The 15,083-nt window shown below is 30.8% G+C and overlaps 1 protein-coding gene across 1 annotated transcript; it reads left to right on the forward strand.

Annotated features, from left to right (window-relative positions):
* The first annotated feature begins 10,619 nt into the window (after positions 1-10,619).
* LOC120076593 (keratin, type I cytoskeletal 9-like) lies at positions 10,620-14,024 on the forward strand. The gene is made up of 2 exons (XM_039030465.1): positions 10,620-11,292; positions 13,578-14,024. The coding sequence occupies exons 1-2, from the start codon at positions 10,681-10,683 to the stop codon at positions 13,758-13,760; spliced, it is 795 nt and encodes a 264-aa protein (XP_038886393.1). The 5' UTR covers positions 10,620-10,680; the 3' UTR covers positions 13,761-14,024.
* The last annotated feature ends 1,059 nt before the right edge of the window (positions 14,025-15,083 follow it).

The raw sequence follows: 15,083 nt of genomic DNA on the forward strand, positions 1-15,083 counted from the left end.
TTTTCTAATTGCATTAGGCCAGTAATTATTGTTGATGTTGCACACATGAAAGGGAAGTATAAGGGTATTATGCTCATAAGGGTTTCAATTGATGTTAATAAACAAATATACCCGGTTGCTTTCGGTTTGGGGGATAAAGAAAATGATGATTCGTAGACATGGTTCATGAGAAGGTTGCAAGCAACTGTTGGTGTGGTTAATGGGCTGATGTTTGTATACGTTTGACACAAAAGCATTGTGAAGTCCATTGCTACAGTTTTCTTGACGCATTCTACGCACTGTGTATCCATCATTTGAGCCTGAACCAGACATCGAAGTTCAACAACGATAACGTGTGTTCAAACTTCATGTTAGTAGCTAAGGAATGTCAAAAGTTCGTCTTCCGATACTATTGGAACAAGTTGGCTCCTTACAACGGTGTTTGAAAATACCTTACCAATGTCGGATTGTCAAGGTGGGTCTGGGCATACCAAAGGGAAATGTGGTACGATCCAATGACCACAAAAATTGCAAAATGTATCAATGCAGTATTGAAGGATGCTCGATTCTTCTAGTGATTGCATTATTGGATCATATTAGAAGTCTTCACCAGGTATGGTTTTCCGATCGCAGGACATTAGCTTCAATGTGAGAATCAATTTTGTCAGTTCATGGGGAAACACTTTTGAAACTTGCAGATATCAGTGCTAGAACATTTATTGTGCAACGATCGATCACCACAAGTTTGAGATTATAGACGGTCATCTTAACCCTCATATTAATTTGAATGAGAAGACTTGCATGTGTGATGAGTTTGATTACTATGAGATCCCCTGTTTGCATGCACTTGCCGCTTGTTAGGTTAGCAGTATTGATCCATATACTTTATGCTCAAGTGCATACACATTTGCGAATTGGCTAGCTAGTTATAAAGAGCCTATATTTCTTGTTTGTCATGAATCAGAGTGGAAAACATCATCTGGGTTTGTTGATAGAGTAGTCTTACCTCTCAGGTTTGTTGGATTAGTTGGTCGTCGTCCAACTGTGCAAATCCCATCAAACAGTGAAATATAAAAACAAATTCACAAGTGTACTTGATGTCGTAACGTTGGGCACAATCGAAAGACATGTTGACTAGAGTCATTTTTCTTGTTATTTTTCGTTTGGACTATGTAAATTTTTATATTCAGATACGTTTGGACTATGAATGGTCATGGTCATTTATTTATGTATTTGATGTGCATTCTTTATATTCACTCTTGCTAAATTTCGAACCAAATTAACACCGAGAATAAAAAAAGGTAAAAAAGTTTAATCCAGGATAATAAGGACCCTAATAATGAAATTAGAAGGTAAATCTCGGGGCATTTTAGGCCAACTGCCCCCCCGAGATTTAAGAACAGAATGTTCTAAGGTTAAACTCTCGGGCTACACTCAAGACAATAAGGATCCCGAGAATGAAAATAGAAGGTAAATCCTAGGGCATCTCGGGCCAAATATACCCCGAGATGTAACACAGAAGATTTGAATATTTAAAACTTGAGCCACTGTAATAAATGTCTTCTTCACATGTCCAACAACTTCTTCTATGTGAACAAGAATAATGTGTCCATCACCTGCAAGAAAAACAATAATTATTTCTCCATTCACATTTGGTATTAAGCATTGAATGATAGGTAAATTACATCGTTGTCAGTAAATGTGTCTGGTGTCATTAATTTCATGAATTATGGAAGTTTCTGAACACTGCGAACAGACCTCCGAGTCTCATTGACCCGCCTAAGACCGCTGATATATTCAGAGAGCTGCTTCTCGAACTTAGCCGGTATTTTAGGCACTGGATCATACGATTTCACCTTTTTCTTTCTCTTCTTTCCGACGAGTTCTGCTTCAATAGGACTATGAAGCTTTCATGGGACAGTCCTCTTCCTGTTGGTCCTTTTCCTACGGCCACATTTGGAAACTGAGACAACCAAATCAATTCATTGTCATTGTCCAAAGGCTGCAAAAGTCATAAATATGTGTCATGAAATAATAGCATAAACCATAAATAACCAATTGTACGAACATCAGAATACCATACCTCGTTCTTCTGCTCTATCAGAGTAGGTACTGATGGACCAATCGTATCTTTGCCCCTCGATGATATCTCTATGGGGACAACACCTTCACCATCGTGGGCAGAAGGGGGATCCTCAATAGGTGGATCCTCATCACGAACAACATCCTCAACAGTTATGTCCCCTACATGAGGATCCTCAACAGGTGGATCATTAACTATTGATCCTCTACAAGTGGATCCTCAACAGATAGGTCTCGGAAAAACAAGCCTGGATTTGAACAACAAGATCAAATCTAGAATGCTAAAAATCATACCATCATATAAAACTTAATGAAGTACAACTTACCACTTGAGACCCAAAAACCTTTGTATGAATCACCTTTCCTTCAGCTGAATATGTGCAAGTCCATCAAACCCTATTCGCTACCCGTCCTCTAAGGAATGAAACTATCTTATATGCCAAACCTACCAATTCAGGAAACAGACACCTTCGGTAAGTGCATGATTAAATCAAAGTAGAAATAACAATTAAGATTAAATGAAATTCATGAACTTGGAAAGCAAACGAAAATTCGTACAAGCTATATGACTCAGATGACTTACTATTTGCGGGCTTCTTCTTGTACATTGCCTTCTTCCCTTTGAGTGCACCTTCTAAGCTACTCAGGATTTTTGTGAATATCATGTGGCCTCAGTCATAACTAGAAAAATTCCCCATCAATCAAACCCAACATGATCCAGTCCATATGTTGCCTCTGTTCCCTTCCCATCATGGCCAACTTGATGGAATAAAAAGTAGCTATCTCCACTGCATCATCATCACTCTTAAACTGTTAATCCAAGAAATCATTGTCCAACTCAGTCTCATTCATGTTGGACCTATCTTCCAAATAAAACTTCCTGAGCCTTCTCTATCCTTATAAAAATGAACTTCATGCCTGGGACTATATCTCAAACCTGCCACAATATCAAACTTGTCCCGACCAAAAGAAACATTCTTCCCTAGCAACTTAAAACTAATAACGTCTTCCCTATCATTTTATACCTTCCGCAGAAGAATATAATGAGGCCCATTAGAAACTAACTTCACATCCAAAAAATGTCAAAAAACAGTTTGCCTAACATATACAATTGCATATGTGTTAGCTTTTTCCTAATATAGGAGATTGTTTTTGCCAGATGAGAACAACAAGTTAGATTTTTCGGAAATGGTCAGAAGTATAGATCTTAATCACCAATGCCATTTGTCATATAGACTATAAGCCATACATTCAACTCAATAGTCAAGTAGGAAAAGCAACAACAAAACAATACACATAAATCTGGAATCTGGCTTAAATCTCGGTGAAAAACTCGCCCGAGATCGTGCCCTAATAATGAAGAACTCATGCCATTTACATCAGTGTGCTACGAGATTAGGGTTTTGGTTCCATTCTGTATAAAATCTCGGGGATGAACTCGGGCTACATTTACCCCAAGATCGTATACAAAATTCCCAAAACTCAAATGGTATTACACCCAATCTTGGTACACATCCAAATGATCTCGAGCCCACTTCATCAAATCTCAGTCAAGATTCAAACAAATTCAATCGAAATAGCATGTGAAAATTCTAGAAATCATCAATAACAGACTACATACACAAAAAAGGAACAAATATTGCAACATGCACAATCATCAACCCAAATTTCAATGTATATGAAAGGGTTAGGAGTATTGATCCATATACTTTAGGTACATTAAAAAACTCTAGCAAACTTGTAATTAAAAATGAAAAAATATACTTAAAGAAGGAAATAAGTAAAATACCTTTAAAATAAGTAAGCTTGAGGATGCAAATAACCGTGAATAAGGAAAATTTCACAGAGAAAGCAGGGATATCTCAGGCGAGTTGAGGAGTTGGATCGTCTGAAGGGTTTCTGTATGAAAGGGTATTTTAAAACAGGTGTATTTTCGTCCTTTCATGCGATTGGATAATTTGAATTCATTACGTTCCAAACACAATCTTGGGCCTGATCTCGCTCGAGAAGGCCTGAGAAAAACTAATTCAACGAAATTTCAGAAAGCGTGTTTTTTTTTTAATTGTGAAAAGTAAAGGGGGTTATTTTGGACAATTTTCCATGCCTTAGCTTGGTTATGATTGGACTCAATACACTATATTAAAAATCTGAAATCGTACACTTGTAATTTACATATGGTGTAAAAATTACAAAATAGTTCGCCTCCAAAGTATGCTAAAAAAACCTAACTCTTACTAATCCTAGTTCTTATCTAAAAGATCTAGCAAACTTAAGCATCAAAGTGTGTGTAAAACTATGTTGATGCAAAGTTCTCTATTTTGAAGGCACACCTCATCCTATTTTGCATTAAGGCCCATTTTATAATGTTTCTATCTTTAATTTTTTGTTTTATAAATTCATGCATGTTTCCTTCTTATTTTTTAAAAGTAGGTTTTATATTTCTTAAAAAAAATACTTTGAATTCCTAGTCAAATTTTAAAAGATTTTAAAAATATATATTTTTTAATTTTCAAAATTTGACTTGATTTTTTAAAACATAAGTTAAGAAGTAGATAAGCGTATAAACCCTCCTTCCATATATTAAAAAATTAAAACTAAAGTCTTGCTTGTTAACCATTTGGTTTTTTCTTTTTAGTTTGTAAAAATTAAACTTATAACACTCTTCCACCTCTAAGTTTATTGTTGTACTAACTAAATTGTAGCAATATTTTTGAAAAATCAAACCAATTTTTTAAAACTAAAAAGTAGTTTTTTAAAACTTATTTTTGTCTTTAAGATTTGGGTAAAAAATATCCCTTAAGAAAGATGCAGACAAAGGTAAGAAATTGAGAAAAAATATCCTTAATTTTAAAAAGAAAAAAGAAAAAAGGACAAAAAGTTACTAAATGGAGATTAAATATTATCAAACGAAGCTTAAATCAGATACAATCAGTGAGGGTTTAAATTTTATCATTTGATCTAAAATTATAACACATTCAAATGACATCAGTGCCTTTGAAAGTCAACGAAATCAACAACTTTTTAGAACAAAAAATAACATGACAACAACAAAATGCAGATTCTTTTTTCTATTTTCTTTTAAATATTATGTTAAAAGATTATCATCTCAGATAATTTTTTGGAAAAAAGAAACGATTGTTCTTACAAGATTTTCAGAGAATCATGTTTCGTGGAGTTGAACTTGTATTGATGTAGATTTGATGTGGATGTTGTTCGATCTTTAGTATTTGATCCCTCTAATTCTCTCTCAGTTGAATGCATAGAGCACGTGATGTTCTTGGAGTTGAAGAAGAATGCTCGTATCTCCAAAGGATTTCACAGCTTCAGAAGTTAGGGAACTTTCGATTGTAGAGAATTCTTAGGCTATCTGGAGTCTAAAATTTTTGACCCTCAAATGAAGAGACTTCTCTATTTATAAGGTTTTCTAGTGGGTTTTGTGGACTTGGGCTTAGTTGGTTCATGGACCTAGCCTATAACAACCCGAACTTTCTAGCACTTATACAAGGCCGTTACTTCATACATACATAAACCTTAAAATGACTCTCTCACAAATTTTAACTAAATCAAATGAATTTATTTACATAAATACTTTTGTAACATCCAAATAACTGAAAATCTTTCAAAATACATTTTATGAAGTCTGATAAATAAAAATTTCAACCATGAAACTCTAAATTCTCACATCAAGACTAGAATTTTAAAACACTAAAACATGAAAAATAAGTGAAAGCATTTCTTTGGTCCCAATAGCACAGTCACAGATTCTTTCTGTCACTCGCTGGTACGTCCTTGCTCTCACCTGGAAAAATATAACATAAGAAAGGATGAGTATAAAATACTCAGTACGTAACCCCACTACCGAGGTCAGGCTAAGTATTTATGTCCAATAAATGTAACATGAACTGAAACTCTCCACTAGTGGGACCTGAAGATTTTCCTTACATGGCTCACTCTTTTTCCTTTCCTCTTGAATGTACCTCTTACGTACACCTAGGTCCTCTCTATGAATGTAGGGGCGTGTACCTCTTTCGTACACATGGTTATGCATACACCTCTTTTGTATACACATAACCCACTGAATGTGTATCTCTTACGTACACATGGTTATGCATACATCTCTTTCGTATACACATAACCTAATGAATGTGTACCTCTTACGTACACATGGTTATGCATATACCTTTTTCGTATATACATAACCCACTGAGTGTTCATCTCTTACGTATACCCTAGTACCCTCTAGGTATGTATCACTTTCATATACACCAGACCTAGTACATCTCTTTCATGTACTAGCACCCTCGGACATGCATCACTTTCATGCAGTCAAATAATTTGGAAAGGAAAAGAGGTTGCATCTAACTTCATATTACATATTACATATAACATTCACATAATCATGAGTCCTCTAAAATCTCCTCATCGAGGTCATATTAATTAACCTCAACGTATGTGTTTAATCTAGTTTTAATGAATCAACTCTAGTACATCAATTTCATGCACTAACTCATATAAACAATCAAACATTCGAAATTTCATAATACATCATATAGCCTACACACTTTCATAATAAATCAAATAAATATGTACATCACTAAATGCTCCAACTTTCGCTTAGCTTTAAGACATTTTAGTAGTAGTGTCGCTTAACTCATAATTTAGGACCATGCTCAATCGTCCTTTTAATATTTCTCATAAAATTCTAAATCATGCCCATACCAATTACATACTTCAGACACATTATTACATGCTCAACCATCTTTTCTAAACAGTCCATTAAACCTCATAATCAACAAAATTATTCTTATAAATAGTCTTATAATCCTCAAAATAAACCTTAAATTTATCGCCTAGCACAAGGGCTGTTCTAATAGTAAGATTACTTACCTCGATACTGGATTTAGATATTGATCCAAGTGGCAGTTTTCAATAATCAATCTTTGAATTCAATTCCCTTAACACAAAACACAACATTACTTTCCACCTCAGGAGTCATAACCCAACCATACGAAATTTGATTCAACTAACCTAAGTCAACTTACCCAACGAAGCCTGAGCAACAACCATCCTTAAGTTTACAATCTCCAAAAACTTCCTTCATTCAAACCCTACTTCCAACTTTTAATCCCTTTTTCCCCTAAAATTTTCAATCACACAAAATTTAAGTAACCCCTTCAAAAATGAAATTAATTCTTGACATTAATTTCAAATTAAATTTGTATGACATAACCCTTTTCCAAAATGAATTAATTCTTGACATTAATTTCAAATTACATTTTTGTGACATTAAAAGTCCAATTTCCATAACTTCCCTCTGATTAAACCATCAAATTGAAACACCCCCTTCTTAACAATTAAATCACAATAATTACATTTTGAATTTCCAAAATTCCTAAAATGCCCTCTAATACTAGAAAATACTGAAATTACATTAAGAACAAAATTCGAGGTGTTACATAGCCCTTGGGCCCAGTTAATTGGATCTTGGCTTTATTCATTTTAACTAAATTAAGCCTATTTTTGGGCTCAATTGACCTTTAACTCAAAACTTAATATTTAGTTAGATCAAAATAATTAATTTGATCTAATGGTCAGGATGAAAACATATGACATTATATGAAGATTTGTCAATTTATGTCTTCAATTTTAATTTGGTACACATGTCACTTTTTAATTAGTCTCAAATTTGATTATTTGTCATTTCGTCATTAATTTAAGAAATGATGTGGCAATTTGTGATTGATCTAAAATTTATCGTTCAACAAAGATCATCTAAAAAAACATCTTAAATAAGTTTTTTTTTTTCAATAAAAGAATGATCTTTTAAATCTGTAAAGAAATAAAAGATACTAGAATTAAAATATGAAACAACCCAATATTGCTTATGCTCTTACTATCCGTGGCAGATTAAGGATTTCATGTCAAGGGCACAAACGTATATAAAGTTAGAAGTTTAGTCCATAAACTTATAGATTTGTGTCTATATATAGCTCTCGAATTTTAAAAATGTTTAAAAGGTCCACAAATTCTCGATTTTGTGTTTAATGGATTTCTAAAATATCAATTATGCATCCAATAGGTCTCTTACATATTTGAAAATGTTAAAAATTAAATGTTAAATTAGAGATCAAATGTAACTTTGTGCTTAATAGGTATAAAATGATATCTTTTTACAATTAATTTGATCTATTATGCACAAAATTTTAAACTTAAGTTTCAATGTATGTGAGAGAAAATTAAAATTGAATTAAAATTTTCAGATTTGTCAAATAATGAATGCAGAGTAGTATGCACTATGGTAGTACTAGATTTTCTTTCTCAAAGATAAGTGCAACCTAGGATGATACAATGCACCCAAATATTTTTTTTTCCCGTGACAATCTATAAGATTATATTTTACACTTTATTTTTCAAACACAACATATGAGATAGAGAAATTCTTTAATCTCTTGGTCAAGAGCTTATGTCTTACTGTTTTGTTATTGATACTAAATTTATAGTTGAATATAAGAAAAATTACAATTTTATTTTAAATGTGTATCTAATAATTATTATGAGACATGTAAATTTTATATTTTCTTACCTCAATAATTATTAAGAATTATTATATCGTCGCATCTTCCGCTTCTCCTTATATAGAAAAGTATGTATATACATGCTAGACTATATCTATTTTTATACATCTTACCCAATTATTTAAGTATAGTTTTTTACGACGTGAGAAACTCTTCTTTTATATATATAGCATAATCAAAATGAAATATATAATGATAAGTATATTTGGAATGCATTCAAATATTGCTCGATGATATTTGATAGATGGTGTTTTATGGAGTCAAATTCTTGTGAAGGACAAGAACGACATGTCGTACTTGGAATATGCGCGGACAAAAGACCTTAAGCGGAAGGTTCCACACGCTTTACGTTATGTCGACATTGCATGGATAGGGGTTTATTTTTGGTGGTCCTAAGCCTTATCAGAAATCTACGTGGACCTCCAAATTAATCCCCACCGTCCATTATCTGATCCTTTGTTGATTTAAATGCCACCTAAACTACCAGCTTTTATTATTCACTTCATTTATCTCAGAAATAATTTCGACAACTCAGTATTCATGATATTTAATTTTCAGTATGATATGGACATCGACATTTCTACTATTTCATATAAATTTGACAAAATTAAAATAATTATCAATTAATGTCGAAAATTTTAGTTAAGGAAAATGTCTCCGACACGTAGTTCAATAATAAATTTATAATTTCAAAATAGAAAATTAGTATTCACGATACTGAAAATAGAGATGAAGAACCATAGAATGGAATAAAATCCAAAAATTTAAATTTATGTTTAAATTAACTTATATAAAATAATAATAATAATATATTTATAAAGAAAATAATTTATAGTTTACTTTTTCCTCTTAAAATTAGATTAAGATAAATTTTTCTTTATGCTACCACAAATTAGAATTAGATTTAACTTAAGTCAATGATTAATTGATCTTAATTAAACTTATTTGTGCTTAACTCTTCTTTCATCTTTGACCTTTTTTTCTATTATCTTTCTTTTTTTCTATCGATTTCACTCCTTTTTTCTTATCAATCATTTTTTCTTTTTTTTTTTTCTTACATTCAAATAATATTTGTTTATTACAATTTTTTAGACAACAACTATTTTTTTCAACTTTTTTAATCATATAATTTAAGGAAGTAACAAGATATAGTTTGTATTTTTTTTTGGGTATTAGTTTGTAATTTAAACTATAAAAATTCTAAATAAATAACTGATAACCATTTAATATACTAAAAAATAATAATCAAATAATTAAATAATATCTAATTCGATAATGGTAGCTAAATTACAACAAACCTGGTTTGAACTTACCAAACGCACTGTTTACTTGCTTTTTTATGTTTAAAATTGAAATTTGCCAAATGTTAATTAGTTTTCTATAACAATTGATTTTTTTAAAAGCACAATTACTCATAACCATTAATATATTAATTATTTTTTGGGTTGTTTTTAAATATAGTAAAATGAACTAAAATATTTACAAATATATCAAAATATCAATGATAGATGCTGATAGACTACTAACATTTATCACTGATGGACTATGAAATTTTGCTATATTTATAAATTCAGTTTTGCTATTTAAAACAATTTTCTTTCTTTTTTTTATTATGCTACTAAATGAGGAGTGAATCGAAATTTCCATTATATACGAAATATAAAATATAATCAACAAATGTTATTAATGTAAATATAATATAAATAATAGACATGTTAACTTATTTAAAAATCATAAAATGTTTGTTTACTAATTTAAATTTATTTTTTAAAATTTTTATTTTGATAACTTGCGGAGAAATATCCATTGAAAACAACCTTTTATCAATATTTCTCTTGAAATTTCTAGAAACTAGGATCTTAATATTTTCGTGTGACATTGACATTTTAAACCTTATGGACCTAAAATTATTTAATTGTAAATATTCTCTATTTGTAATAATACACCTCCCAATCCCCTTATAAATACTTCCCCATTCTCTTCCCAAAATTACATCGCATCCAATTTAGAAAAATACAATACAATCTCAACTAGAAAAACTACCATGTCGTCGGAGGAAAACCGCCACCACGGCCACCACCACGGCCTCTTCCACCGCCACAAGGAGGAGGAAGAAAATGTCCTCTCCGAAACCACCCCATATTCTGAATCTCAATTCTCCGAAAACTCCACTTATTCATCTGACATCTCTGAAAACAAAACCGCCAGTTACGGTGGTGGCTACGGCAAGTCAGAAAACAAGTTCGCCGCCGAGCACGGTGGTGATCGGTACGGTGAGTCGGAAGATAAGGCAGGCGAATACGGCGGTGGTTATGGTAGGTCTGAAAATAAGGTCGCCGGCGAGTACGGTGGTGTGTACACGTACAGCGAGTCAGGAAATAAGGACGGCGAGTACGGTGGAGGGTACGGCGAGTCAGAAGGTAAGAGCGGAGAATACGAAGGTGCATACAGGAAGGGTGGACATAAATCCGGCGAGTTCGGTGGTGGGTACGGTGGGTCAGAAGATAAAGGCGGCGAGTACGACGGTGGATACAGAAAAGAATATGAGGAAGGAAATGAAGAGGAGAATCCAGATTACAAAAAGGAAGAGAAACACCACAAACACCTTGAACACCTCGGCGAGCTCGGTGCGGCCGCCGCCGGTGCCTTTGCCTTGGTATAACATATTTAATATATGTTTTATATATCTATCTCATGCATTAATGTCTCTTCAATATTTTATTTTTGGAAAAAAAAAGTTTTAATTTCAATTTAGTGTTTGAATTTCATAATTTTATGTTTGAATTTTTCTTGAATTTTGGTCTTTGGCTTAAAAATTTACACATTTTTCTATTTTTACTAAATACTTATTTTCAATCTACCACTCTATTAATTAATTATGAATTGAGATTTTAAAATTAATTTTAAAAATGATAAAAAAAATAGTGAAATTTAACTAATTATAATTATGTTAAAGATTAAAAGTAATAATTAAGTGAAAATTCAAGTGAAAAGCATAAATTTTAAAACGAGTAATTTAGACAAAATTCATACTTTGAGATTAAAATTGTAACATTTTAAAATTGGACAACTAAATTAAAATCAAGCTCAAAACTTAAAAATTAAAAGTGAAACATTATTTTTGAAATCTAGAGACCAAAAATTGAAATTAGACAAAAAAAATCTAGGGACTATAAAGATATTTTCCTTTGTTTTTTTTTTTTTCTTTATTATACATGAAAAATATTCTAAATGAAATGAAAATAAAAATGTTGGTCATTTAAAAAAATGTTTTTTGAGTTCATTCAAAATGAGCTCTAAAGTTTCCAATATAAATATAATTCAATTGACATAAAACTTGTACAATTGACTTTTTTTAGTACAATAATTACAAGAATGAGAGATCAAACCTCCGACCTCTAGGGAGAAAGATTATATCAATTACCATTCTTAACTCACTTTGACTATTGACTTTTTATTTAATATGAAACAATAAGCAATACTCACGTGCATCCTCAATATACTCATCCTTTTATAATTCACCTCAACTACACAATAAAAGATTACAAAATATTTAGGGGGTGTTTGGTATGTGATAAAAGTAGAGAGTTGAGTTGAGTTGAGTTGGTAATTATTATCTGGAGAGTTAAATTATCTGGAAGAAAAGAAGAAGAAAGAAGAACTTACATCCATCCAAGTATTTTATACTAATTTCTATTTTGATCTAGTACTTTTTGTTAAGGATCTCACATTCCAAAAGTGAAGGAACCTCACAATAATATTTATAAGATATATGAGTTACTTTCGTCATTGTCAAATATTGATTTTAAGAGAAAATCTCATGTGTATATGATATTTTTTTAACTACAAATTTAGTCTTCAAATTTTGATAGTTATGTCTGTTAGGTAATTCAAGTTTTTTTTTAATATTTATTTATCCAAAAGAGTACTTAGAGTGATTCAAATAATACTCGTATGATTTGACATGAAATGGCACAACATATATAGGTTAAATGGATATGATATAAGAAATATAAGCCTAAAAGTGCGTCAACCTATTTTGTAGTATCACAATTTTTTAAAATGAAAATAACTTAATTGTCATACGAGTGTGTTAGAAACTACGACGTCTATAGTTTGAATCTCCTATCCTCATTTAAACTTAAAAAAAAAACCAATATATCTTATGCTTATCTATATTTAAGTATTGATATATTGAAATTAAGAAGATCAGAATAATTGAAACTTTTTAATATTTAGAGGTGGATTATTGGACATATAATCATTGAAGCTTAGAGATGAAAATTTGTAATTTGAATTTTTTTAATTCATATATGTTTTGATCCTTAGACCTTCATAATAAAAATTGATTTGTCTTTTGCTAATAAATTTTCCTATAATATTTAATTAATAATTTACGTGACATTGTAGGAATTTTGAATTTTAAACCTTTCTACATCTAGAAATGTCATATTCAACAAAAGTGACTTAACAAAGACATGTTTGAGAGTGGTTTTAAAATATTCAAAATCAATTATTTTATATTTAAAATTATATAAAAAATATTTTTAATCGTTCAAAAATAATTTTGACAGTATGAAATATCATATTCAAAGTTTAAAATTGAACATTATATATTAATTTTGATTATTTAATTTAGATACGAAAAAATACAAAAAAAAAGAGTATTTTCTCTTTCCATGAGCAAGACAAGAATATTTTGAAATATACCATTAAAAAAAAATTAGCCAACAATTATGTGATTGAACTAAAATAATTAATATAATATCAATCCAACCATGGATAAGGTACATTAATTATCAAGTATAATTGTCATAACAATATTTTTAAAATTAATAATAAATAATAGCAACATAGAGAATTTCAAATATAGCAAAATTTATCCATATTAATTTACTATTTGCAACGGTAATTTGATGTAATTAAGTTTTTTAATCTCAGCATGAGAAGCATGAGGCAAAGGAGGACTCAGAGCATGGGCACAGGCACAAGTTAGAGGAGGAGATAGCGGCGGTCGCCGCCATCGGAGCTGGTGGCTTTGCATTTCATGAGCACCATGAGAAAGAAGAGGCAAAGGAGCAAGATGAAGAGACTCATGGAAAGAAGCATCACCATATATGCTAAATTAAACCTCCTATAATTTCCACAATAATATTGTTCATTTCATGAGCTAATTACTATCACTTAAATAAATAATAATAATAATAATAATATTAATAATAATAATAATAATAATAATAATAATAATAATAATAATAATAAAGGTTGTGTTTTGTAAAAGTATGGTTTCAAAAGAAGTGTTTGGCCAAAGCCAATGTGCCATAAGCTATATTGTATTGTAAAGTGTGGTCTTGTGAGTGCTTTCTTCTAAGTTTGTTTTGTACTTTACTTTTTTTTTTTTTTTTTTTTTTTTGGCTATGTTTCTTTTTTCTTGTTTAAAGAATTTAGAAGTGGGTGTCAGGTGTGGGAGGGGATTGGAGTTGTAATGTGTTATATGTGCAATAATACTTAAACTTCTTCTTTTTAGTTTAATATACCACTAATAAGTATTGATTACACTTACCCTACCTGCAAAAGTATTGTTAAATGATACTGATGTTCAACTCGTTAAAACATACCTCTTCATTAGTACAAAATTAGGAACTTGACATTATAGCATTGTCGAATGGGTGACCGATATTGAAGTAGGTGATATTAAAAGTGTTTAATATCGATCGCTTTTAATGTTTGTTTTTGACCTATATTAAATATCTTTATAACACATTCTTCAATGTTGGTCAGGGATCGACATTAAAGTAGTTTGCAGTCATTAAATATTTGTTTTCGTGTAACAATAAAACGTCATCGTTGTTTTATTAAAAAAAAAAATTGGTCCACACGTGGTTGACCAACTATATTTATGTACATATAATAAAAGTAATGTAATATTTGTATACACTACTCAACTTTCAATAGATACAGCAATATTCACTCCAACAAAGTAAGATGACTATTCATCCCTCCACAAACTACGGTCAACTTACAAAAATAAAAAAATTGATAACTATAATAAGTACAAGACTTCAAAACCTTGAAATTACTTTATAGCCTCTCAACATGTGCTCAAAACAATAGCGCCTAACATCTTCAAAAGGGATAAATTTTTCAAAAAAGAAAGAAGTCACCATGAAATAAACAAAATTTTTTAAAAAATAGACAAAAAGGAATTTACAAAAGCTAGAGTTGAGTTCGGAAATCATTTATATGTGAAGGTGTTTAGCACCTCACAACATCTGTTAAACAACGGTTGCCAAAATTTCTATCTTGAATTGAAAATGTTATATGAAAGAAACTTTATTATTATTTTTTTTTCAAAAAACACTATGTCTTACTTTACCTCTCATTATATCTGGAGTCATGATTCAATAAAATAATTGGAGAAAATTCTTTACTAAAAATGTGAAAAAA

The sequence above is a fragment of the Benincasa hispida genome, chromosome 4, assembly GCF_009727055.1.
Source record: "Benincasa hispida cultivar B227 chromosome 4, ASM972705v1, whole genome shotgun sequence".
NCBI classification, from domain to species: Eukaryota; Viridiplantae; Streptophyta; class Magnoliopsida; order Cucurbitales; family Cucurbitaceae; genus Benincasa; species Benincasa hispida.

Coding starts and splice junctions, on each gene's coding strand:
- LOC120076593 (XM_039030465.1), top strand. CDS start 10,681: ATGTCGTCGGAGGAAAACCGCCACCACGGCCACCACCACGGCCTCTTC. Junction 11,293..13,577: donor CCGCCGGTGCCTTTGCCTTG/GTATAACATATT, acceptor TTTTAATCTCAG/CATGAGAAGCATGAGGCAAA.